This window comes from Thermobia domestica, chromosome 12 (genome assembly GCF_964235325.1).
Source record: "Thermobia domestica chromosome 12, izTheDome1.hap1.1, whole genome shotgun sequence".
Classification (NCBI taxonomy): Eukaryota; Metazoa; Arthropoda; class Insecta; order Zygentoma; family Lepismatidae; genus Thermobia; species Thermobia domestica.
Genome location: NC_137465.1, coordinates 81,474,390 through 81,500,284, shown reverse-complemented (window position 1 = coordinate 81,500,284; position 25,895 = coordinate 81,474,390). Strand labels below are relative to the sequence as shown.

Below are 25,895 nucleotides of genomic sequence, written 5' to 3'. Positions count from 1 at the left end.
TCTCGTGGCTATCCCAGTGTCATCTCGTGTTTCCGAAACGAGACAAATTGTTATCTCGTCTCCTTTACTGTAATTTCCTATCGTAAACCTCATAATAATAGAAGTAAATTTGGAAGGCATGAGACTTCGATATGTAACGAAATTTACAAGTTAGAAATGATAATTAGACAAGAGAGGGCCATGGTATTCTTTCAAGACATTTAAAACGCGATGAGTCCAGACAAAGATGTGTCACGTCTCGTGTCGGAAAACGAGACGAGACAGACGCTTTGTCTCGTCTGCTCTCGGATTTAACAAAGGCTATATTGTCTTTCCCATGCTGAATTGGAAACCTCTCACCAGAATTGAAGTGGGTCTTGTGTCAAGTGAGACATGTGGGTCAAGATGTGTAAGGCGGTTAGTGGGTTGTGGTTCAACAGGATGTGACCCATTGCAATCCAACACACACCGTGACCCACCATAAACCAGCGATCCACCATAACCTACAGACTCACTACGACCCACCGACACACTCTACTTAGTGCATTGTATATAGCATCCTCTGAACAATGGTGAATATGCCTATATTTTACTTTTAGGGTCTCTATTTTCCCTTTTTTTCTTTTTTGGCATTTGTTTCTATTTACTTACCTGAGATGACTATATCTTACACGGAAAAAGCAGACTTTGTGAAATGAACTTTCGCGAGGTAGTAGTGCATATTTAAAGTGTTAATATTACAAACTGGGAGAGCGCAATAACCAGAAATAGCCTAGAAAATGCGTCTTAAAGTTTCAACTCGTCGTATATATAATACGACGCCTAAAATTACCAAGTGACGGTGTGCCAGAGTGTGGAGCATTCACGATTCAAGCGTAGAGGATCGCAAGTTTGATTCCCGCTCGAGTCAACTTGTTTTTGCTTTTACCAATAAAGTAGTCATTTATATCTACAAGTAAATGTATGCTCATTTATAACTACCATATATTTATAATGCATGAAAAAACAGGAATTTTTAAATAAGTTGTAAAACTTTTTCAATGTTTCATGTGAACTAGATACAAATATAACCTATTTCGTAAAGTCGTTAAATAAAGATTTTCTTGACGATTCGTGTCTATATCTGTGGACAGAGTGCGAATTGCAAAGGGGATTATTCGGAAATCCCCTTTGGCTATAGCATACATCCGGTATTCCTTAGCGGATTTCCCCTTCATCAACCTTGCAATTCCTAGACGAGACGTGACAGGTCCTTGTCTGGACTCGTCGCGTTTTAAATGTCTTGAAAGCATTCCATAGCCCTCTCGTGTCCGATTATCAATTCTAACTTGTAAACTTCGTTACATTTGGAAGCCGCATAGCTTCCAATTTTACTTCTATTATTATGAGGTTTACGAAAGAAAATTAGACGAAAGGAGACTAGATAACAATTTGTCTCGTTTCAAAAACGCGAGATAACACCGGGATAGCCTCGAAATCAGTGGCGGATCTAGAAGGTAAAAACTGGGGCTGCCTGAATTTAGACTATGATAAGTATATCATCACCTTACAAGAATTTTCAAAACTATATAAATAAAAGCTTAAATTATTTTCGTCAATATGAAAGTGGGGGCCTAGGCCCCCCGCCCCCGAGCTAGATCCGCCACTGCACAAGATGAAACACAGGCTTTTTCTTACTTCTCTAAAACGAGACATTTTCACATGACGAGACGAAACAGGCAACCATGTTGTGTCTAGCGCATCATAACCATTCCTTTTATAAAATTCTGTTTTCATCTCATTATCAAGTTATTTCTCGAAATACCACCTCAGATCATCTTCCTTTCATTGACTGTCATTTTTTCCTTACTAACTTGTGTTCATAATTGTAATTTCAAAAAATCATTCTATTTTCTACGGTTTTCATTCCACGGTCAGTCTACGGTTTTCATTCTACAACTTATGAAGTGGAATTAACATATGGTGGGTTATAATGGTGTTGTGAATGTTTGTTATGTGTCTAATTGTTTGAAACTAGTGTATATTTAGACAATGAATATTATGTGAGGTTAATTGCATTCATCTATCACTACTTAACTGTCTATGTATGGTATACCTATAAGTGTAGTGTCCTACGTTTTCCTTCGTAGAACAAAGTTGTTTGAAGGCCCTGGCTTAAGTGTAATGGAACTGTATAATAGTCTAGGAATGTAACTTTGGTGGGGAAATGGTAGTTAAAACTACAGCATGATATGTGCAAAGAGGGATCTTTCTTATTTTCTCTTGAAATGTCTGTAATGCATTGCTTGTTTCGTTCACTGTATCGCTATCTGTCCTCGATGCTTCCTTCAGGCGTTATTCAGCGAACTTCGGTGGCTAGCCTCTGCACAGCAAAACTCACGAGTGTAATATGCATGATTCACTGTGTAACGCAGTGTTGCAATAACTTCGCAACAAATATATTGACAAATATATTTGTCGTTAACAAATATATTGCTTTCGCTGTCTTGAATATCAATAAAACTGGTTGTGGAAAAATATAACTGAATACGAATCTGCTAAAAGTCTACTTATATAGTTTAATATTCTATTCTCAATATGGTCCCTCATCCCAAAACTTGTCATTGTTTTCACAGGACACATTTGGGAAGAGGGGGAGTTGTGTACGTCACAATATTTTGGCATTCGGGATATTAAATATATTATTCCGATCTTGGAACCTTAGGTGATAACGCTTGCAATTATTATTTGCTGTTTTATGGCTGTTTGTATTCGGCATTCTTATTATGTAAGCGTCTATTTGTCATCTCATTGATTTGAATGGAAGCAGCACACTCTCAGTTTCGGGAGCATCTCTCTCTCTCTCTTTCTCTCTCTGCAGTAGGCACATTTCAGAAAATTTGCCTATCGTAGAGACTCACATGGGCGAAATTCGGGAAAATTTCCAGTTTTTCCGGTCACCACCCTCTGATACAACCCCTGATTAAATGTACTTGTTTCCCCATTTTCATTGTCTCTGTAATAAATTTCACCGAAAGTTTTAACTCGTTTTCACATAAGATATTAAACGGGTAATCCGCTCTCTTCTACCACCTTTCGTGTGCTGTATGCATTATTTAAAAAAAAACTACTTGGAGCAGATTCGATCTTTGAATTTGTAATCTAGCGTCTTAACCACTACACCAAAATCGTTGCTTGTTAAAGGATTAATTGTTGGCATATTTGTTGTATTTGTATTTTATGTTAACACTTCGACAATTTTTACTCTATTTTCTCCGTTTAGCAGCTATATCTGGCTTTATCTTTCGGTGTTGCCCTTTATTTACACTATGCACTATTCGTATTCACAGCTTGGGCCCCTCTGTAATGTCTCATTCAGATTACACTTTTCTTCTTGTCCCTCAGTTAACATTTGATTGATTTAATTCTCATACTCTCCATGGATGGAGCGCAGGAATGCCAGACTCAAAAAACAGGTGTACATTTACTTTTCTGACAGATACCATCTACAAACAATCAAAAAATATTGGTCACTATCCTATTCTGTTTAATCACGCTTTTAAGTTTAAGGAAATAAATGCAGTGATAAGGATCGCAACGAATGCCACAGTTTGTTTCAGCACTAAAATATGAACTCCACTAAATCATTTTCCCATCATTGGCAGCGCTAAGGGAAGTCACTATGCATTTCTAAAGAAACCTGACTTTTTTCGTAACTAGTCGGATGTTTTCGTGTGAATAAGACGGTAGCTTGGTCAAGAAAATATCATATGTAGTTTGGGATCCCCCGTATCATTAGTTATAATATTACAGACCACTGTTTACCCAATGTTTCATATCCTATCGTAAAAAAGCTGTTTGCTTCATCCATAGAAATTCTTACACTCGTAATAATTATAATAATAAAGCCTGCTAAACATGTAATGTATCCCTTGGTATACTTCTTTCATGTTAGGCTTGTCTATGAGACAAAATAAACACATCCTCTTCGAACAATACAGGCTTTAATTACCCATAAGACAATTTTCAATTCCCTTTTCACTTTACATTAGTTAATCACTCACAAAGTTATAGTGTGTGCTGCTATTTTATTTCAATTCATGAACAAATAAAAAATTCGCAAATTTCAGGGATGTTGCGGGCCGATATCTCCTCAACTAATCTCTTCATAAAGGCACATATCTCTAGTGCATTGGGGCACGGTGGCACAGTGGTAGTCTTTTCCGGTTTGGGGAACATGGTGGCTCAGTGGTAAAGCCCATATTTCTATTCCCTGGTGGTTCATAGTTCGATCCTAGCTCGCGTCAATTATTTTCATAACAAATCATGTTCTCATATTACAATAACTTTTCAAACTGTTAATAATAATAATAATAATCACAATAATAATAATAAGGTAAAAAAAACTTACGCTAGTTTTGATGTCTCCTCTTGAAGAACAGATAAAAAACAGATGTGAAACACGTTAAAAACACAAGTTCCTAAACTACGAGAAATAACCATCAGTTAACCACATCAAGGCGGTAAAGATTTTTTCAGACGGATGTGCAGAAGATTTATATAGTTTATTTATTTATTAACATGAAAGGGGGTGAGATATAGAGTACACTAATTTTCATCTTTTATTCTCGTTTTGTAATTTTATCATCTTTTCTTTTCTTTTCGATAAGGTTTCAGTCACTTTGGGAGCATACTTATGCAGGTAGATGGCCATTAAGTGTAAATTTCCTCAAATTTAAATCTTTTATGAGACAATTTCATACTGCGAGTAAAACTCTTGTCACCAATTTTAATTGAATGTGTCTGAAATCATGGTGAGCTACGCTATGCATAGAATACATTTTGTCGGGTTTAATGACATGAGAGGTTCCAGCAAACAGACAATAAAATAAAATCTACAAGGGGGTAGCGAAAGTTCCCTTTTAGAATTTTCGTTTGGCATTGTTCTCTCAAAAAACTCAGGTAACGGGCGGTGCGGAAAATGTAATTTTCAAAGTAACATAAATCTCATGATCCATGCATTTCAATAAAGAAATATGAAAGAAATAGAAGCCGTTGTTACTTTTTTACTGATATATTTCGGGGAAACAAAGCATCTTGTATTACTGCCGAAGCAGAAAATCAGACATCTAAATACGCAAATTGGTAATAGACCGGAGCCAGGTAGACCCATTTAGCAAAAGATAAACCTGTCTCGCATACTATTTAATGACTACCAATTGGCAGGGAACAAAAAGGGGCGGAAGGTATATGTCAACCATTTATCTGATGATCGACACTGAAGGAAGAGAAAAAATATTAGTTTCCTGTGGAACTTTTTTAACAGTGATTAATTTATTACGAGAGAAATAATTTCAAAATTACAAGATATCATGTTTCAAGGCTTATAGCAGACTTCTGATGCTCTGAGGCACATTTAAATATTATTATATCATAATTAAAAATTATTTTTTGGTTAAAGAAACGTATAGGATCATGTTTCACACAGCAAGGAGGAAATTCAACCTTCAAGAGTCCACCTCATTCCTCTTAACGGTCGGGAATTAAATCATTCCCCCTCCCAGGGACCTGCCCAGGGATACCTGGTCTATCGACAAGAAATAACACGGCCCCAATAAAATAATTAATAGATATAATCCTTATTGTCGTGAACCCTCTCGTCTCTTTTTACTGACTTTTTCGTGGTAAATCTTCCGCAGCGGAACGATATCCATCCTCCAGCCAAGAAGTAACTAGTTCGTCTACTTTGATCTTATCTACCCGTAGGCCATTAACATTGATGACCAACAAGTTAGACAATGTTTGAACACTTAGTCTATTTCTAATATCAGTCATCTGCAAATTCATATGGGGAAATCCCCGTTAGCACTCTGTCGTGGAAATTGATAATACTTCTACCCGAAGTAAAAATTTCTGCATCTCCTCATCGACAATCTGCATGTTAGACTTACGTCTGATAACGATTTTTCTCGCTCAGATTTGAAATACTTAGCAGGAAGTATCACCTCTCTATCACCATACAACATCTTTTCCATATCGATCATGTCAATTGGCAATCTCGACTCACGGAGAATAGTAACTTCATCTACCACACCTTCGATAGGAAGTCTTCAGCATAAGTTATCAATTAAAGCCTTATAAACTGATGACTTCTTATTTGTTTATAAATTTAACTTTTGTAATTACACATGAAGGTTTAATGTCATTACCAAGTTCCCTCCCCACTATGAGGCAAAAAAGAACGAGGTTTCAGGGAAGTGTTCAGAGGTGCTTGGGAATTTCTCCACTTCTTCCTTTCAATTACCACACTGCTATTTGTCATAGGCCAAATTACGATGAATTTCAATTAAATTATTATAGTATAATTATTTCCTTGTTAAATTATCAATACTTTTTAGGGGAAAAAGGAATGAGTTTTGAGAGTCCCAAATCAAGGTAAGTAGACCAACGTAAAGCAAAAAAGTGTAAAATTTTCCATATAATCATGCATACAGTCCAAACTTAAAATTTCCATGTAATTAAGCTTATAATACAAATTTTATGACTATTTTTCTCACAACTTTATGAGTTGATTACCCTGTGTTGTAAGCGCTCCATATAATAAGCATAAGCTTCAGCAGTAGAAAGCAATGGATATATGAAGCAAAGCACTGCATTTTCTGTTTCTGAATTTTTTTCTAGACTAATATCGATCGTTTCTGATCATTTTTACAAATTAACTCACTACCAATTTTCCATATATAGAAATGGAATGTTTGAGAAGAATGAAGATGATTTTTTTAAAATGCTAGGACACATTCCTTTTATTTTCAGTAAAAAGTTAATGCACTGAATTTCAGTTCCGTAAGTCGAACGGCTTACTAGATACTCATTTTTTTTCGAAAAAATTCGGGTCCTCACTACCTCCTTAGGAAATGTATTATAATGAAAGGAATATAACATCCCAGTTTGGATTAAGGCCTAACTATATACCAAAAGTCATTTCATTTGATTTTGCGATTTGGCCGTGATGATCAGGCAGACATAGTTAAATTCAATTTTTATATAATAATTTATATATTACAGTGATTCAAAAATGTATTTTTCCAGTAGTTGGCTCCTCTAAAACCTCAAAGGCCTCGAAAGCCAAGTAGTAGTATAAGTCCTATTGCTATTATTACAAATACAAATATCAATATCCAAAAGTGCCTGAAGTTCTTTTTTTTACTTATATGTAGCCTACTAACTTCAGGTAAGTAGGCAGAAAGAAATGGGAAAGGAAAGGAAATGAAGGTCTTGAAAGTAAAACGTAGACAAAATTTACCAGTCTTCAGAAAATACTGTCTACAATGCAGTGAGCAGAGTGAGTTGTTAGGACAGACTGAGTCGGTGGGTCGCAGTGGGTCATGGTGGATGGTGGCTTGCAGTGGATCACGGTGGGTGTTGGGTCACAGTGGGTCACATGCTGTTGTCCTACGACCCACTGATCCACCCAGAAAACTTGACCCACTTGACAAACCGACCCTCTCCATCTCTGATTGCTATACAAAATTTCCGTCATACCTATTCCATCTATCAAAACAAAACTTGGTTCGTTTATTTCTTATCCCCTATAGTATTTTTCGAGATACATTTGGATAGCGTGCTTTTACCCAAAACCACTCCATTTGGGGACCAAAGTTGATGGGAGGGATTTCTGGAGGAAATTTTCTCGACATTCTCCCAATTTTCTTTTTCCAATACGTTATGGACCCCAAAGCATATTTCACTACCCTATTCTGGAAAGCTTATTTCATGCTGAGGAGAATGAACTATTATGAATTTTCCAATGAACGGTGTTGATGCAATAGCTATTTCACTCCGATTCTACGATTTTCTTTATACTAACAGGGTTAATGGGCTCCAGGGACTTACTCCGTTGTCCATGGCACCAATTTTTTATTCATGAACATATCTTTGTTATGTTTAATGAATAGACTAGGCATGATTTGAATATCCGGATGGCACGTTCATGTCCTTTCCTTGTAAGAATTTACGATAATCGGCATAGCAGTTATAATTTTTATCGCGTTCTTTTCGTTGCTATTGCAAATTTTGTAGTGCCCGATACGTAATGAGTTCTCTTCTCCTGCAAGTAAGCTTGTTTTAATTTACTCATTACCAAGCTCTTTTCTGGTAATACACAACGGTGCCGAGTAACGGCATTTCTTTTTAAGGCAAGTCATTTCACTGGCTATTTTATATTTATACATCCTACATCCTGCTAATGCCCACATTTAAAAAATCGCAAATGAATTAGGAAATAAGGTTTATCGGAGGACATGTTAAAAGTATTGAAGTTGCTGTAACAACATATCAATACTGAACACCGGCACATATTTATTTTGTACATAAAATGTCTTTTACTAATTTTATATATGAAGAAAAAGAAATTATCTTATATATTAGCAAAGACTCCGATGACTTTGCAATAACATTTGACTCCTTTTTCTGGTGAAGGGCAACGCGGGAAGTGACGCTGCCTCACAGCGATAGTGTATAACTGCCTTATAGTCGCTCGAAAATATTCATCTGATAGATAGTTGTGCTGATTTTATCCATTTTGTCCATTCTGTCTAGTGTAAGTTTGACACCATAAAATTAATCAAGATCACCCATAAGGTCGCGTGTAAGGATTTCTACATATTCATAGATAAACTTTCGTAATAACCGGAATTATTTAAGATAGCACCTCTTTTTATAACATTCCAATAAATATACGTAATCCAGAGCTACTACAAACTTCTACGAAACCCATGTAAGTGTGCGTTCAGTTATCTTTCGAATGTTCATCCTTTTCTTCATGATATATAAAGGATGGAGAATATTAAGTAGAATATTGTGCTTGTTTTATACATGTAAATCAGAAGCAAATATAAGATTTAAGGTCTCGCAGAACATTCTACTGCTTTGCTTTTCTTCTTTGATACAATGGGTTGTCCTGTCATACTAAGTAACTCATTCTTTGAAACATATCAGGCGTTCACCCGGACTTCAAATGTCTATAAAGACAAACACATTACGGCCTAACTAAAGCAATAGTCTCTATTTGTCACAGTGATGATCCCTTTTCTGACAAACACAAAACTTATGTCATAATGTTTTGGTCATTAAGGAATCACAACCAGTTCCAGAAAGAGGACAAATGTAAACTTTCTAAACCGTGAATTTTGAAGCTATATAACCAATCACTGACACATCGTAGCCGCAATTATCGAGCTCCTCGCAGTATGTTGTATAGTCTGTCGACATGTGCTGCTACCTAGTGGTCGAAGTTTTTAACGTAAACGTAAAACGATCTTCAGTAAGATTAAGTTCACCGGGCTAATGGTACCGAAACCTAATTGAATTGATATTTTGAAAATGAAATATCAGTATGTAAATGACTTCTGTATAGAACTTGATCAATTTGTTTCACTACTATAATTATCTCCAGAACAAAGACCAAAGATAATTTTAAAAGCATGTAGTTAATTAAAGTAATACCATAAGATACACTTGGGATATTTCAAGTTTCATTTATCATCTGTACTCAATTTGGGTTCAACAAACATTGGGTAATGCATTTCGGCGAAAATTAGTTGGTAATGAAGAGCATTATTGAAGATAGTTTTTGCTTCAATTTTATCTTCCTTCATATATTTTTCCTACCTTATTCCTCCTCGAGATGTATCATAGTTGAGCATGTGTTTTCCATGTTTCCATGTAACGTATGTGCTGGGATGAGGAACTTGGCTAATAACACACTTGAGTTCAATTGTGCTCCCTGCTTTATAAAATTTGTCTTGAATGGATACACCTCGCTCGTCTACTATGTCAACTCTTGGAACTGAAAATATATTAAAGGAAAACCATAATATATTTAACTAGTATTTTTATAAAATGGGCCATATAAATCTACTAATTGAAACACAAATATATTTCATAATCTCTAACAAAAATTACACTCCCCTCAGAAATATCAGAATATTAGTGTAGGTGCATCTCACTGAGTTTCAGTTATTGTGAATTTTAACTGAAAGACATCATTGATATTGCACACCCGATGGAAGAATGTTACAAGTCAAAAATACACATTTTTGGGAAAATGAATTTTAAATTTTGATGTTCTCTCCCTGTAATACATGGGTCTGAATAAGCACTGCACCTATTAAAATATATTCTAATATTAGTTGTTAATCATATTTAAGGCAAATAAGTATTTCCGTATTGTTCGTACACAATGGGTGCGAGAGAGGAAAAAATATTTGTAGTTGTAGCCCTATTCTTCATTCATAATCTAAGTAATTTGACGCTATATTACATTTTAGTAGCAGTTTTATGTTACACTTTCTGCGATTGTATTTTCTTAGCAATTTTATACGCTCTCCATACTTTGAAAATCAGTAGTGTTCATAAACCAATACGTCATTAGACACAAAGAAAGAAATATAACGTTACATAAATGTGGCATTTGTTGCAAGATTGAAATCTCCATCACACTGCGTTATAACAGAGTAAAATTATTTGTCATAGTCTTAGTAAAATTAAACGTTATTAGTAAATTTTTCAGTCTTGAAAACAGCTATGACTATGAGTCCGGTAACTGGGAACCTATTACACGTCCGGCAGTGATGTCACTTCCTTGCAGCAAATGCTTTATTTGAGACCGTCATATTGAAAAGATGAAACCAGTTTGCAAAAGTAGTTCCATCTTCGTCCCGTCACTGCCGGACTTGATACATAAACTATCGGATGCCTTTTGTGCGTCAGCTAAGTGGCTACAGATATAGCGTAGTCACAGTAAGGAACCAGTAATTTAATTTGGAATAATTTGTTCGCCAACAAATAATACAAAAGACCTACAATGGAAAACATCCAAATGGAATAAAAATGAAGCAAAATATTTTTTATATTGTTTTAATTCTCGTATACTACCCTCTTTTGTTTTACTTTGTGTACATTTACAATTATCTAAATTCTTTAACTCAAGTTTGATTTTCCGTTCAACGTCTTCCATTTGTGGACATCTTTAATACTATCTTCAACATCTTTTTTTTATTATTATTATTTTGGAATGTGTACGTTAGGAATGAATAAAACTTCATTTCAATTATAACCATAGTCATTTTTTCATCAACTGGACAACACGAAAATATTGTGTTCAATCCAAATAAAATCAACCAATGATGGTTGGTGGCACAATTTAGTTTTTTATTATTTTTTTACCTAAGTTTGTACACTCCGCATCAAAAAAATTGTGACAGCTAACGCCGTGGTTAGGCTACCAAATATACACCTTCTGATCCCATAATCGTGTCAGGTAAAGAGACCCCTCTCTCTCCTACTTTCTTCTCTCCCATACTAAAATTAGTTAACAACATGAACGCAATTCTGATTTCAAACTACTCATGTATTAGTTTCGGTAAAATGAAATAACAAAACCGAGACGAAACAAAATTCATAAGTTGATGTAAGGAGAAACTGAAACATACAATGAAAAATTGAAACCAATGGATGTCTATTAAGCATAGATTCAGAAATGAGGCAGAGAAAGAGAGAGAGTATAAGTGTGCAAAGCCTATTATATATATATATATATATATATATATATATATATATATATATATATATATATATATATATATATATATATATATATATATATATATATATATAACTTTTTAGATCGCAAACCAGTAAGGAAAAGGGACATCTTCTGGTGAACTGCAAGATATTCTGTTTCGAGTAATCTGTGGTTGAACTTGTGTGAATTTGTATTAGTGTGAGTAGATCTTCCGGCGCAAAATCGCATCCAAATAAACGTAAAATATGCAGCAAAAAACAGCGAGTAAAGTTGCGGAGGACTAGAATAATTTATAAAAAGTAATCCCCCTGAATATCGCCAATCATCGGACTATAACCATCAAAATATAAAAATCAGTTCCCTTTCCCTTCAATATCAATTCATCAAAGCTGAAGAAATACATCTAATTAGTGAATTAGTTATGTCACGTATAAATAAGATATGATGTGGCAGTGTACCAGTGGCGGAGGAATACAGTCGAACAAATCTTGCTCATACATTCATTCTGAACAACACACACAAAAGACGGAGGAGCAAATATAAAATGTGCTGGAAGTATTATGTAAAAATAGTGAAAAAAGAAATACTATAACAAGTTAAATCAGTACTAAATTGTTTGTACTTAATAGTGATCACTAAAGTTTATTGAATATGTAGACTAATAATAAACAGTGCGAATTTCGTCCGTGTGCGTGTCGCGTTAGTGTGGGCTAAAAACTTCGAGTCATGTAATACAGGTTTGAATTGGAAATTAAAGTTATAAAGATCAATTTATAATCTTATGAGATATAAAACATGTAAGTATTTGTGAACAGTAAAGAGGACAGTAAAACAAACGTCACTACGACAGCACGAAAATCTACATGTTAAACTAACTTGATTTTGTTTAATGAAAGTGTTCCTATTTATTTATATGATTAGTTTTAAGCTATCTGCATGCTAAATTTGTAATGTTTGTGCTTCAATGTGAATGACTGAATGAAAATCGTACCGGAATTTCATACAGTCATTCACATGGTGATTTCAGTATGTTCGCGCTCTATTGAAGAAACTGATCACTAAGTAGTTCACAGTTTTGGTTCGAATCCCAACGGGCTAATGTAGCGCACCGAACAGAATCCGAACCACAACGATTATGAATAATGACATCCCGGACAGGAATATAAAAGAATCGAACCCTAACCGGTTACAAGAGAGAGAGAGAAGAGAGGAAGAAGAAAAGGAAAGGGAAAAGAAATAAAACTGTGGAATTCAAACGTAGTAAGAGAACAACCTGACATTATAAAGTTCCGTTTCCAGAAATCCAACAGTAATATAGAAATAATGTTTGTTTTTACATATTTTTCAGAACTATTCGAATAAATAGAGGATGCTTTAAACATTCATTATGTGACTTTAATAATGGATAGCATACTCAATTTCCAGTAGAACTGTATATCTCGGAGACACATCTAGGATAATGTCAAAAGTTTAACATACATGATTTGTTTCCGCGTCTTTCAATTGCAAACTCATTGGACATACTGATTCAAAATACATTCTAATATACTCAGTAGGTAGCGTTGGTCATATCCTCTATTTCAGACTACTAATGTAAAATGAACAAAAAACAAAAAAAAAAAAAAACGAAACGAAGAGAGAATGAAAGAAAGAAAGAGAAAATTGAAGAGTGCTATTTTACTGCTAAATTTCTATCAGAAACCCTATATTAAGAGTCCAAAGTGTATCGTAATGAAAAGTTACAAATGTTCCAAAGAAAGAGTTTATGTTCCTCATAGATGTAGCATGTTTGAAATGTCAAAGTGAATAAAACACATTGAATTATAGGGTGCAAACAAATTTTGTGTCGAACTAGTATAAATAAAATTTTGTTTTCAAATAACCATTTCCTAGTCTGTTTCGAAGATGTATCTTTTCTGAACATCCAGTATTGATTTAATCTCTTCCGGATATAACGTAATTTGCACCGATAGAATGAAATGCGCTAAGGGCTCAAACGGACCATCGTATCAGTCGGATGATGTAGACCACCACTGGGTCGAGGATTCAAATCCGTAGTGACCCAGTAATTCGACTGAGACTCGGTAACCCAGAGGATAAAAAAGAGATTTTACTATTCCCTTGCGAATAAACACGGTTTCTGTCAGAGGTGACCAGGAATGGCAACATTATCACCAGAGCATGACAAACACGACCCAGAAGTTCTCAGTTAATTAGATTCTCCAGACCAGGTATATCGCGCTCTTGCTCCGTTTTAACTTTGGAATAAGCTAAAGCGCCCTTCCTCCGTTTTAACTTATTTTAGCATGTGTCTGTGTGTGTGTGAGAGAGAGAGGGAGACAAGTCAAAGATTCAAAGACAGGATAGGAAAACATCAAGAATGAGAGATAGGGGGACGAATATAAATATGAATCATACCTATCATTGCATTGTATGATGTAGAACACAAACAGTTTACCTGAATTATCGGCAGTGATGCTTTGTAAGTTCTCCATCAGAAGATGAATCTCTGTTTGCAGCCATTAATTCATGCGAAAAAATCATACTACCTGATAGGGAATTGAACCAACTAGTCCAGACATTTGGAAGTCTAGCACGCTATTACTACACCACCCATTTCTTTAGACAAACTTTGTTTAACCAATGGTGTAGTGTCTCTTTCTGAGAACGATTACACGAAAAGTGTATACTGCAGATCAATGACGACTTTGGAACGTCTTGGTAATTCCCTTGCTCTTTCCCAACCAACATTCGTAAATCGTCTATATCATGACACAGGTGTTTGCTTCTACATTCTTATGTATTCCTAGTCCAGTATGATTAGTCAAATCTTCACAATTTCTTTGTAAAGAAATAACTTTGGTATGAACAAGACTTGAACCTATGTTAGATAGCTGTATTATTGATAAGGCCATTAAATTACCTCTACACTCTCTTCCCAATTGAAATTAGAAGCTAAAGATTACTTAATTTAGCTATGATCTTTTGAATGTACGGGCTTCTTCCTGTAACATTATTTGCAGCAAAGTACACAATGAAATTCATTTATTCGATGATTTAGACAGAAATTAGTGCCCATTAATAAAGGAAAGCATACAATCCAGGAAATAGTAGAGAAATAAAACATATTTTGCAGTAATTTCGCCGTGCAAGTTCAAAAGTATGTGAATAATAATAATAATAATAATAATAATAATAATAATAATAATAATAATAATAATAATAATAATAATAATAGAAAGGAAACTGGGGACTCTCCAGAAAACCCACGCACACAGTGTTTGTCCACCACGAAGTTCACTTGGCACGAGCTGGGATCGAGCCAGAGACCCCATGAACCAGAGGTAAACGCCCGCGGCTGCCATTGAAAAAATGAGAATATATTTTATGGTATAGTGTTATTCCAAAATTACTGATGTTTGTATACGCTGAACACAAAAAATGTACTCTTAGCATGAAATGAAACAAAATTAACACAATTAATAACATATTTTTGCATTTCTTTTTGTGGTGCTAGAACATCCCCGTGACCCTTTTTTCTTTTTGATTCTTCAAAAGAATTATATTCTATTTTCATCTTATTATTTATAATGGACATAAAAGTACTTTTTCAATCTGTATGAGTAGATGCTTGATTTTTTAAGTACAACTATAATATTATATTATTTTGATTAACTAAAATTTTCGATCACAACGTTAGGAAATAGATTATTAGATTCAAAATTAGTCGGTGAGATATGATAGCAAAATTGGGCGGCAAATTTGAAGAATATAAAAAATAGCTATGGTTTTATACCACGCAACTAACAACAACGTTCTCCACAACAAAAGGCTACAATTTCCTTTTATCTAGAACAATGTTCGAAGGAAGAACAAATTTCAATTAAAGCCTGGCCCTTTTATCCAGAACAACACAGATAAAACCTAGAAGAAGATATAGCGTAATGTACCACGTGATGTAATGAATAAACAATTTACACGGCTGTGTCTACAAACGTGCCACCACGTAGTTTGGCAGGAGGACTCCACACCAGATGGAACCACAATCACCTGCAAACGACGGGTATCTTGCCCCTCCCACGTAGCAGAAACGTCGACGGAGCAACAGCGCCACCTCCACCTAAGGAACACTATAAATTTGCTGGACGAAGGCAATTCTGTACCAGGTTTCTGGTGACCCTACTACTGTTTGCAACGGAACATTATGAGTAACCTAAACCTAGGCCTCTAATCTGCTACGGGACTACTGCTATCCTATCTCCTGGCTTAGCCTCCTACGGGGCTCTGTCTGAGAATCCTAACCATAACCGCTTAGCCTGCTACGGGGCTCTGTTGGCCACTTAACCCTCCGCTGTTTGCTACGGAGCATTGGGTCCCTAACTCCCCTCTGCTTAGCCTGCTACGGGACACTGTAGAGATCATGTCTGCGACGTTATGGTCAAAGACTACCTTTAACTATCCTTGTATACTAGAGAGATTATTTGTACAGTATTTTGTTAAAATACTTTTATAATAAAAACCGGTAGTGGGAGTCGATTCCAGACACTCCTTTTATTAACGCTCTACCTATACCTATATGGGACAAAGTTTTACATGGTCGAGGTTTGGACCGGCTCGGTTTTGGTCTGAATGCTCCCCTGCCGGACGGTAATTTTAGTAACTGGAAGTGAACTCTTTTCTAATTGGATGTGATTTTCTTAATTGTGAAATTAGTGACTCTGACTTGACTTTGTTTAATGTCAGGAAAAAACACTTTCCGGATGACGGTGCAAATATGGTTCTGAATTCACGCCCTTATTTCAATATACCACATCTCACTAAATATTCGGGACACGTTACGGAGGGCCCCGATAGATTTTTTATGCTCTTTGATCATCTTGCGTCATTGCATTCTTGGAACGCGGAGACAAAAAAAGAACTAATACCCATATTTACAAGTTATGACCCTAGATTTAGTGTTACAGTTATAAGATCAGATAAAATTGGATTCACTTAATTATGAAAAATTGAAAGCTAAATTAGTTGAGTTGATTAGATCAAAATTACCTGCTTATATATGAGTTTGTAATTTTTCAGGTTCAACAGGACGAAAATGAGCCAATTGATGCATATTCTCTAAGGAAATTGAGCAGGGTTGAAAAAAATCGTTTTTTTTAAAAAAAACAGAAAGAACGTTTTTTATGTTTAAAGCAGGTTTTTCTTGTTTAAAGCGTTTTAAACGTTTAAAACAAATTACTTTGTTCTAAACAAAAAAACATGTTTAAAATGTTTATTTTGTTTAAAACAATAATCTAAATTGGCATATATATTTATTACATTTTTACACTCTAAGGTATTGCTTGCAATCTATATTCAACCGCTAGATCAAATTTCGGGAACTTCCCTAATCTCGATCCGCCCAAATGTTCAATTCCGGAGAAAGAAATCGGGAGTTTTCCCGATCTCCGTTCACGGAATAGGTAGTTTAGTTTCTTTGTGTTACGTTTGGTCGTCTCCATTCTTAATCTTTAAACGCCCATTGACGCAACTGCTGTGTCAGGGCTTTAAACTTCAATGGCTCAGTCTTAAACCTCAAATTAAGGCTGGAAGATGGTTTTGGTACCAATTGATTCCTGAAAGATGCAGCTTTGCTGGTTTGCATTTTATGTATATGGGAGGAGGGTAAATACCGTGTTTTTTTCAACAGTTTTTTTGGGGGCCATTCCTCCTCTTGGGGGATAGATTCATAAAAATTGTTACGTGAAGCAATGAAGTAGGCCACTACATGGTAATATCGTGTATTTGTACTTCTTGCTTATATGGGGGAGCAGGGAGGGGACAAAGTTAGCAATTTTTTGGATTTTAAGTTTGTTGACGTAAATTACATTTATTTTTACAACAAACATCAATAGCTCAGCCTCTAATTAAGCTAGAAAGATGATTTGGTACCAAAGTATTTTTGAGGGATGAAGCTTTCCGTCAGTTGCATTTTACGTATAGGCTATAGGGGTTACGTATGTACGGCCGAGAAAGGGAGGATGAAGTTCGTTTTCTAATTTTCCATCAATTTTTTTTCATCAGGTTTTGGCGGGTATTCCTCCCCCCTTTGTGGTACATCCATAAAAATTGGTATGTGAAGCAATGAGGTAGTCCACTACATGATAGTAACTTGTATGTGTACTTGTTGTTTGAAGAGGAAGAGGGGGTCAAATTTGGTTAATTTACATTTATTTTCGGGACGGTCCCATATAACACAAGATATGTTTCACTGAAGTGGTCTAGAAGCATAATTCTTGTTCGTATACATGATGTGTGCAGCAAAAATAATTTGCATATGGACGTGGTACTATAGTGAGGGAGGGGAGAGAATGTCTAATTCAATGAATGTTTTCTGCGCATAATTTGTTTTTTTGAAAATATTTCCTACATAAAATGAATTCATTATGCAATGGCAGCAATGGCTACCATTTCTTATATTATTGTCACAAGTATGTGGCCTACACATTCATCATTTTGTCAGTGTAAGGGTGACTGCAAGGGTTGTCAGGGCCCCGCAAAGTTAATATTTTCATATTTTTAATGATTTTTATGTCTGTTCTTTTTCTACGAATACGGCGGGAATTTCACGAATGTTACCTCATTGGAATTTGTGGTCTATAAGCTTTCCAATGGTGTATAACTCATGACTTTGTGATAATTAGGGAGGTCATCAGAGCCCCGAACGTGAGAGTCTAGCATTTTGTTAAAATCCCTGGCGGGTGTCTAAAGGTTAATTGTGTTGTTATGCCGTAAACATTAATCATTATTAGCTACCCATGTTGCAGATAGAGATGTATCTTGAAAACTGTTTAGTTAAAATGTCATTTGCTCCTTGTAGGCTAGTCACTGCTCTTTTCTATGAGTTGTATTGTATTTGTCAGAGCATTTCTTCTAGCTTATGATGTGAGAACTCTTCATTATTATGGAAATGATAGTGATCAAAAATACCCAAGTTTTGAATTTGTGAATTCGGACCTTAGAATAGTGTATAGTGTGTTTAAAATCCCTTATTCTAGGAAATTAAGAAATGCTGAAATACTTCATTTGACTTTCTGTTGGTTTAGTTATACGCACATTGATGTGCAGAATTTCGTTCAGTAATTGCTGTTATAATAAGAATATAACTCTGCTTATAATTTACTCCATGCACAAATCCTGCGGAGGATGGGTTATTTGTTAGAAAATTAAATTAACTTACTCAATCTGATATTTTAGTTGTTTTAAACATGTTCAACCACCATCGAAAAAAAAACACGTTTAAAACAATTTGTTTAAAACGTTTAAAACAAACTGAATAAAACAACAGCCCTCGTTTTAAACATGTTTTAAACACTTGTTTTAAACATTTTGTTTTAAACATATGAACCCTGAAATTTAGAGTTATACGACAAGTTCTTTCTCAGGCCATCGAGGAACAGAAACTAATAATTTATTTGTAGGATTAAAGATAACCTTTTTACAAAATATCTCGATAGAAACATTCACAACAGTTCAAGGATTACAAGCACACGAAAATAACCTGGAAAAGGCTCATGACCTAATGAAGAAAAGTGATTATGTAGAGTTACAAGAAGCAATTTATTAGCTTTGCGATCAAAATTCACCGGTCAGCAGTTTAAATTCATCGGCAGCCGCTAGCGCTTCCTTCCCTACACATCATCAACAACTAACTTATATTTTATCTAATCCGCCATCTAATTGGAATCAATACCAACAACCTACCCCAGTATTTCCTGTACAGCCAGCACCACAACTACAGGATGCATCATAAAATCACTTACCTCCAAATCTTCCCCCAAGTTGGTTATCCGAATCCCCTCCCCAACCCCATGCGCCTAGCATATCTGGTACTTCTAAGGCAAATAATTCATAAGACTTCAGTAAATTAGCTAATCAAATGGTCGAACTCTCTCTTCTAGTAGCACGAAATCCTATTAACAATTGACAATTTAGACGCGGCGGCCATAATAATTACAGGTCTAAAAAGCAAATAGTTATAATCAAAACCAACATAAAATGGAAAGGAAAACAATTCTAAAATAATAAAAAAATAATGTTACTCCTAAGCCAGAAACAGTAACACTGTGGGGTACATGCTATAAAAAAGGTCATTATTCCAGCACATGTTATAAGATTAATAACCAAGGAAACGCCTAGAGGGGCCCCAAAACAAATCCTCTCAAGAACATGTTATGACGCCCGAAAGTAAGGATAAATAAGCAACAAAAAGTCGCATGTACTAGCCCTAATAAACAGTTAATGACATCGCTTTATACTGTCGCTCTAGCACCCGATAGAAGAGAAGACATTAAAATTGTTAGATCAAGAACATAAATTGTTAACTAATCTAACAATTAAGAAAGAAAAATATCCCCTAATCATAGACACAGGTAGTTTGCTGAGCCAATGTCTCAAAAATTTGCTTCCTCCAAAAACAAAATAGATTCCTTTTAACACCATTCAACTAGGAATTGAGAATTCCGTCGTAAATTTACGTTATATACCTTTAATTGCATTCAGGATTGGCTCAATAACTTCTTCCCACTATTTTTAACTTTAGAACACCTAGACTTTTTTGTCTTTATTTGGAGAAGACATTCCAAATTTTTTACAGGCCATAATTGATTGACCAAATAATGCATTATCACTATACAAGAAACCATGTACATCTCCGTATCCAATTGAAGTAAACGCTCCTGAAAAAGTTGTCTGCAAGCGAAATTCACACAATAAAACAGCATAAATTGGCTGACGTATTTACTACTCGAAAAGTTACCCTACCTGCCAAGTGACATTACTTTTCGCCCATTAATGTCAATAATCGAAAAATGGATACTGAGTATTTTATTATCTCTCGATTCGAGAATTTATTAGACACATATGGGTTACAGACTTTGCCTACTAAAGTGCGTAGGAATAATTTTACACTATTAATATCAAATCCAAGAAATAGGCCAATAACACTAGCAAAAAACACACCGATCGCATATGTTGAAGGGAAAATTCAAGAAGTAGATATACAGGATGATTACCAAACAGACGAGGAAAATTATGACACATTCTACGAAACTGAACAGGAAATTCAGGATAGGCTGGACAAGACTAAATCACTTTTTCATATTAAATTATTCGACATAAACCCGGTTTTAACGGATGAACAGAAAAACTGTACATAATCTACTTTATAAATACAGGGATGTCTTTCCATATACACCATCAGACATAGGCTTCTTTCGTGGTTATCTATACAAGATATGGATAGATGAAGGAGCCTCTTTCCATCAGAGGTCATCTCCATTCGTTTGGCAGTAAGGCCGCAAATTGATTTGCAAATTAAACAGGTTTTAGAAGCCAATATTATTAGAGACCAGTTACAGTTTTTTCCATCGCCACTTCTCACAGTTAGGAAACCAAATACTTCAGAATTTTGTTTAGACTTGAATCTACAACTGTGCAATAATTTTACAAAATATTTGAGCATTCCATTCCAGTCTACAGAAGATATTTTGCATGTTACAATAGGCAAATCTTGCATCTCGAATATTGATATAAAGTTTATTATTTTCAGCTATTATTACATCCTAAAAGTCAAAAATACTAGACTTTTAATCATAGGAGGAAGGCGTATAAATTTCAACGCTGTGTTACGGGTCACAATACCTCAGAAGCCGCGCTAACTATAGCGGTAGGCATGCTTTTAGACATTTGTCACCTCGTATAGTTGCCTTTGCTGACGACTTTGTCATAGGGAGCTAAAATTGGAAACAGCAACTATCGGATTTGGAATTGCTCTTCAAAAGACTAAGAAAACACGATTACAGAGCGAAACCGAACAAGACGAATCTATTATACTCAGAATTGGATGTCTTATGATTCACACCTAGTGGCAAGGAGATCAAAATTTCAACCAAAATTGGCAATAAAATACGAAATTTTAAGAAACCTACCTCTAAACGGACCTTGAAGAGTTTTCTAGGACTCTGCTCTTATTTGAGGACGCATATCAAAAATGATACGGAAACGTGCAACCATTTCAAATTCTTTTGGAGAAGAATTCAAAATTAGATGGAGAACTCAGCACGACGAGCTATTTGAGAAACTAATCAGGAACATGTTGTTTCGTACTGTAGTCGTTTTACCAAAAGCGAATGTATGGCCTCAACATGGCAGAAAGAACTATATGCATTGATATATGTCCTTCGAAAATTCCGATATTTCTTACTCAACAAAAATGTAAGTTATTTATAGGCGCTATATGGTTGGCTTCGCTCAACACCCAGTCTGACAAAATCGGAAAATTTAAACGATACAAGATATTCTTAGCAGATTATAATTTTGCAATTCATCAGATTAAAAGCCAACAACATCTAGCAGATACTTTTAGTCGCTTAGAAAACAGGCAAGACATACAGCGGGACGAAAATCAAAAAATTGATAACTTCTCCGGCACAGAAGACGGTAAAGGTTTAGCTTTACTGTCATTGGAGCACACGATTCAAATTGACCAGTGCACGACGTTACCCACTTTATCCGAGGAACAAAGTAAGGACCCTTCTTTTTCGACATCATCACTCCTTTTGAAAATAAAGAACCAATAAATTCTCTCCATTCCGTGCGGCGGAACATTTTTGTCTTAAAAACGGACTGTTATATAGAAATAAGAAATATTCTCAATTACGATTACTACATTTACTTAGCATAACAAAATCCTTACTAAGCAAATGGTTTGATGTTATCCATAACAACCCATTGGCACCCCTTTTTCATATACTAAGGCGGACCAGTAGGTACTCAGGAAATATTATTTTCCTAACATTTAGGCTTAGATAGCAAAGAGAATAAGGAGGAAATCTTTGCCAAAAACTCCAGAACTTACAAGCCAAGCCGGAAGGCCAATTGCTTTATCATCCACCTATGCCTATTGCTACTAGACGGGTGCCGGTGGGAAAAGGAAAATTCAAACACATACTAGTAGCTACTGAAATGAATATACGATTTTCTGTGGTCAAAATTGTAGACAACATCACAGCCGAAGAAATTGAACAATTTCTTATATACGAAAATATTCTGAAACACGGAACCTTTTCGTACGTGTATTTGGATAGACACCCTGTACATAATGTTAAGAGACTGCAGAACCTAGCAAAGTTCTACAACTTTGAATTTAAATTTTGTCCAACATATGATCACAAAACACTACGTGCCGTGGAAACATTCCACAAAATCGTACAGAACGCTCTGAAATTTCTTGTACAGGAAAATCAAAATGATGGGCCAAAACTAATTCCACACATAACTTTTGCGATTAATGCAATCGTGCAGGCTGAAACTAAATATTCGAGTTTTTTCCTTATGTACGGATACGAACCTAAGACCATTTCTGATATTGCGCTAGCATCCACTCCGACGTTATGCGTCGACAAAAAACACCTGAATAAGATACGTGGAATTGTACAGGACAATCTAACTACAAGTTATAACAAACACAAGAAATATTATGATCTTAAACATACATAGACTAATTTTGATAAGAGCCAGAAGGTAATTGTATTTTTCTCAATCGTCAGAAGGGAATACCAGAAAGTTCCTCGTTTAGATTTATCGGACCTCTAAAAATTATTATCGAAAGAATAAATCCAAACCATTATAGGGTCAGATTTCCGGGCTCATATCGTCAACTCATACAGGAGATTTCTATAAACAGAATTAAACCATATGATGAAAGTATAGACGATATTCAGCACGAGGATAAATATCTATTTTTTTCTAGACGTGCGAAGAGATTTCATTGAAAAAATGTAAATAATACCAAAGGCAACACACAAGATACATGATAGCCTCTGAAATATTTCGTCTTTTAAATACATACACACACACACACACACACATATATATATATATATACATGTGTGTGTGTGTGTGTGTCTATATATATATATATATATATATATATATATATATATATATATATATATATATATATATATATCTTCTTTCTAGTAGCAACACGAAAGGAAAACAACAAGACAACGAAATAAACGCATCTAAATTATTTAACTCAATTGCCAAAGAACATTGAATGGGATAAGGACATTTAAAACATTCGCACTTCTTAATTTTAAAAAAAAATAATTAAAGTACTCACCACTACGAAGAAGGAAACTCGAAGACAAGCATTCAGACAGATAAAAACACTTTTCATTGCAATACAAACCCTTCCTCTTTGCTTTTACAAAAAGCTGATTCATTTATTCTGCAACTGAATGAAAGAATCCTAAAATTGCATTTCCGAATTTAAAAGGCAACTGATCTTGACAAGGACAACTAACCTATAATAATTATACAATTCCTCGATATTTTTCCACTGTGAACTACATATTGTGACCGACATTATGCACCATAAATATTATACAGGATGTTCCAAAAGTCATAACCTCTATTACATTATACAGGATGTTCAAGAATTCAGGACAATCATTATCATTATCTTTGGCATTTAAAATTGGATTATTTTATTTAAATATAAGGTTATTCAAAACGAAAGAACAGATTTCAAACATTTTTTCTTCTAAACTACAAAAGATAGAAATATGATTCGAACGTTACTTGATTAAGAAAAGTTTCCAATTTATTGTTAGTAATTATGGTGTGCATTCAATATGAGCACCGTATGTTGCACCACAATTGTCAAAACGGTGGCTCATTTCTTGCCACACACGAATCAGCTGGTCTCTAGTTATCGAATTCAGAGCTTCAACAATTCGATGTCGTAAACCTCCAAGAGTGTCAGGAATAGGAGGGATAAAAACACGGAATTTTACGTAAGCCCATAGATAAAAATCACGTGGAGTGAGATCTGGAGACCTGGGAGGCCACCGGCGATAAAGTTGATCTTCATTTCCTCCTCTTCCAATCCAACATCCTGGAATGGTGTCATTCAAGTAACATCGAACGTGGTTAGAGAAATGAGGCGGGGCACCATCTTGCATAAAGATGAAGTCATCTGAGCCATCTTCAAGTTGGGGAAATAACCAGTGTACGAATACGCTCGACATTTTTATTCGATGTACGTGGATGTCCCGTGCTTTTCCCTTTACAGACGCAACCATCTTCTACGAATTTTCAATGCCACTCGTAAATTTGCTTATGATGCGGCGGTTGTTTATTAAATTGACGGCGAAATACTCGCTGAACTGCAATATTGGAGTGAAGTTTTGCCAATTGTAGTTTGCCAAATGACTTCTGTGGTGACGCCGCACTTTCACTACAGACAAACAACAAACAAGGGCGCCAATGCAGCTGTGATTGGAAGTTCTATCCGGGCTGTTTAAATTGTAAACTTTTCTTAATCAAGTAACGTTCGAATCATGTTCTTATCTATTGTAGTTCGGAAGAAATAAACGTTTGAAATCTGTTCTTTCTTTTTGAATAACCGTGTATATATCTTTAGTGCAAATATTTTAGAAACAATACATCTTATACAGGGTGACCAAGAAACCACGCCGTTTGCATCACGAACTTTCCAATATAAATTATTTTGATAACACTGTGCTAATCCAATTTTTTAGAATTTGCAACTCATTATTTTATACATAATATATGTCCGCCTTCGCTCGGTACCAAAAACATCCAAAAGACCTCCTTTAGATATACCTTCTGCAATTCGCATGGACACATTTAATACCATTCATATAACTAAAGAGCAACCGAATCCAGAGACTTTAACACCCCTCACTATAAGTGAACTAATATATGTGTATTGTTTAAATATTACGGTGGCATAGATTTAGAGCTTTTCTTCTTCTAGTCAATTACTTGTGCCTGTTAGTACGAAATGTCTTTAAGGATGAGATTATTTAATAGAGTGACGTTTCCCCCTTATATTAACAACAAGCAAGGCTTTATTTCTCATAATTACAAGATAAAAAAGTAAATTTATTATTACTAGGGAGAACATGCGCTCAGCTTGGAGCTTAAATGATAGCCTTTTACATACAAAATGAAAAATACAACTTACAGAGTTATGTCCACCCATGTCCAGCTCGACGATGGATTCCGACTGTCTTAGTTGATTTTTTTCTAACTTTTGGATCCCCTTTTGGTTCTCTCTTACCTTTTTCATATGCAATAATTTCCTTCATTTAGACACTGAGGTTCTTCGTAACAATTTTTTTGCTCTCCTAATTACTTTTTTGCTACGTGACTGCCGGAGAACCTCATTAGTCCACGATAAGTGTAATCGTTTTTCCTAATTACTTATTTTTTTTAAAAGGAACCTTTTTCATCTAATTAATACGCATATTTTTCATACATATAGTTCCTAGTTCTAAACAAT

The 25,895-nt window shown here is 35.2% G+C and overlaps 1 protein-coding gene across 3 annotated transcripts in view; it reads right to left on the bottom strand.

Moving 5' to 3' along the window:
- Positions 1 to 25,895, bottom strand: part of LOC145666534 (zwei Ig domain protein zig-8-like) — a 721,413-nt gene that overhangs the window by 117,773 nt on the left and 577,745 nt on the right. For all 3 annotated transcript variants that reach the window (XM_081733839.1, XM_081733838.1, XM_081733840.1), the window contains one exon: positions 9,628 to 9,805. In XM_081733839.1, coding sequence (XP_081589965.1) covers positions 9,628 to 9,805 — 178 coding nt within the window. The remainder of the gene's footprint in view (positions 1 to 9,627; positions 9,806 to 25,895) is intronic.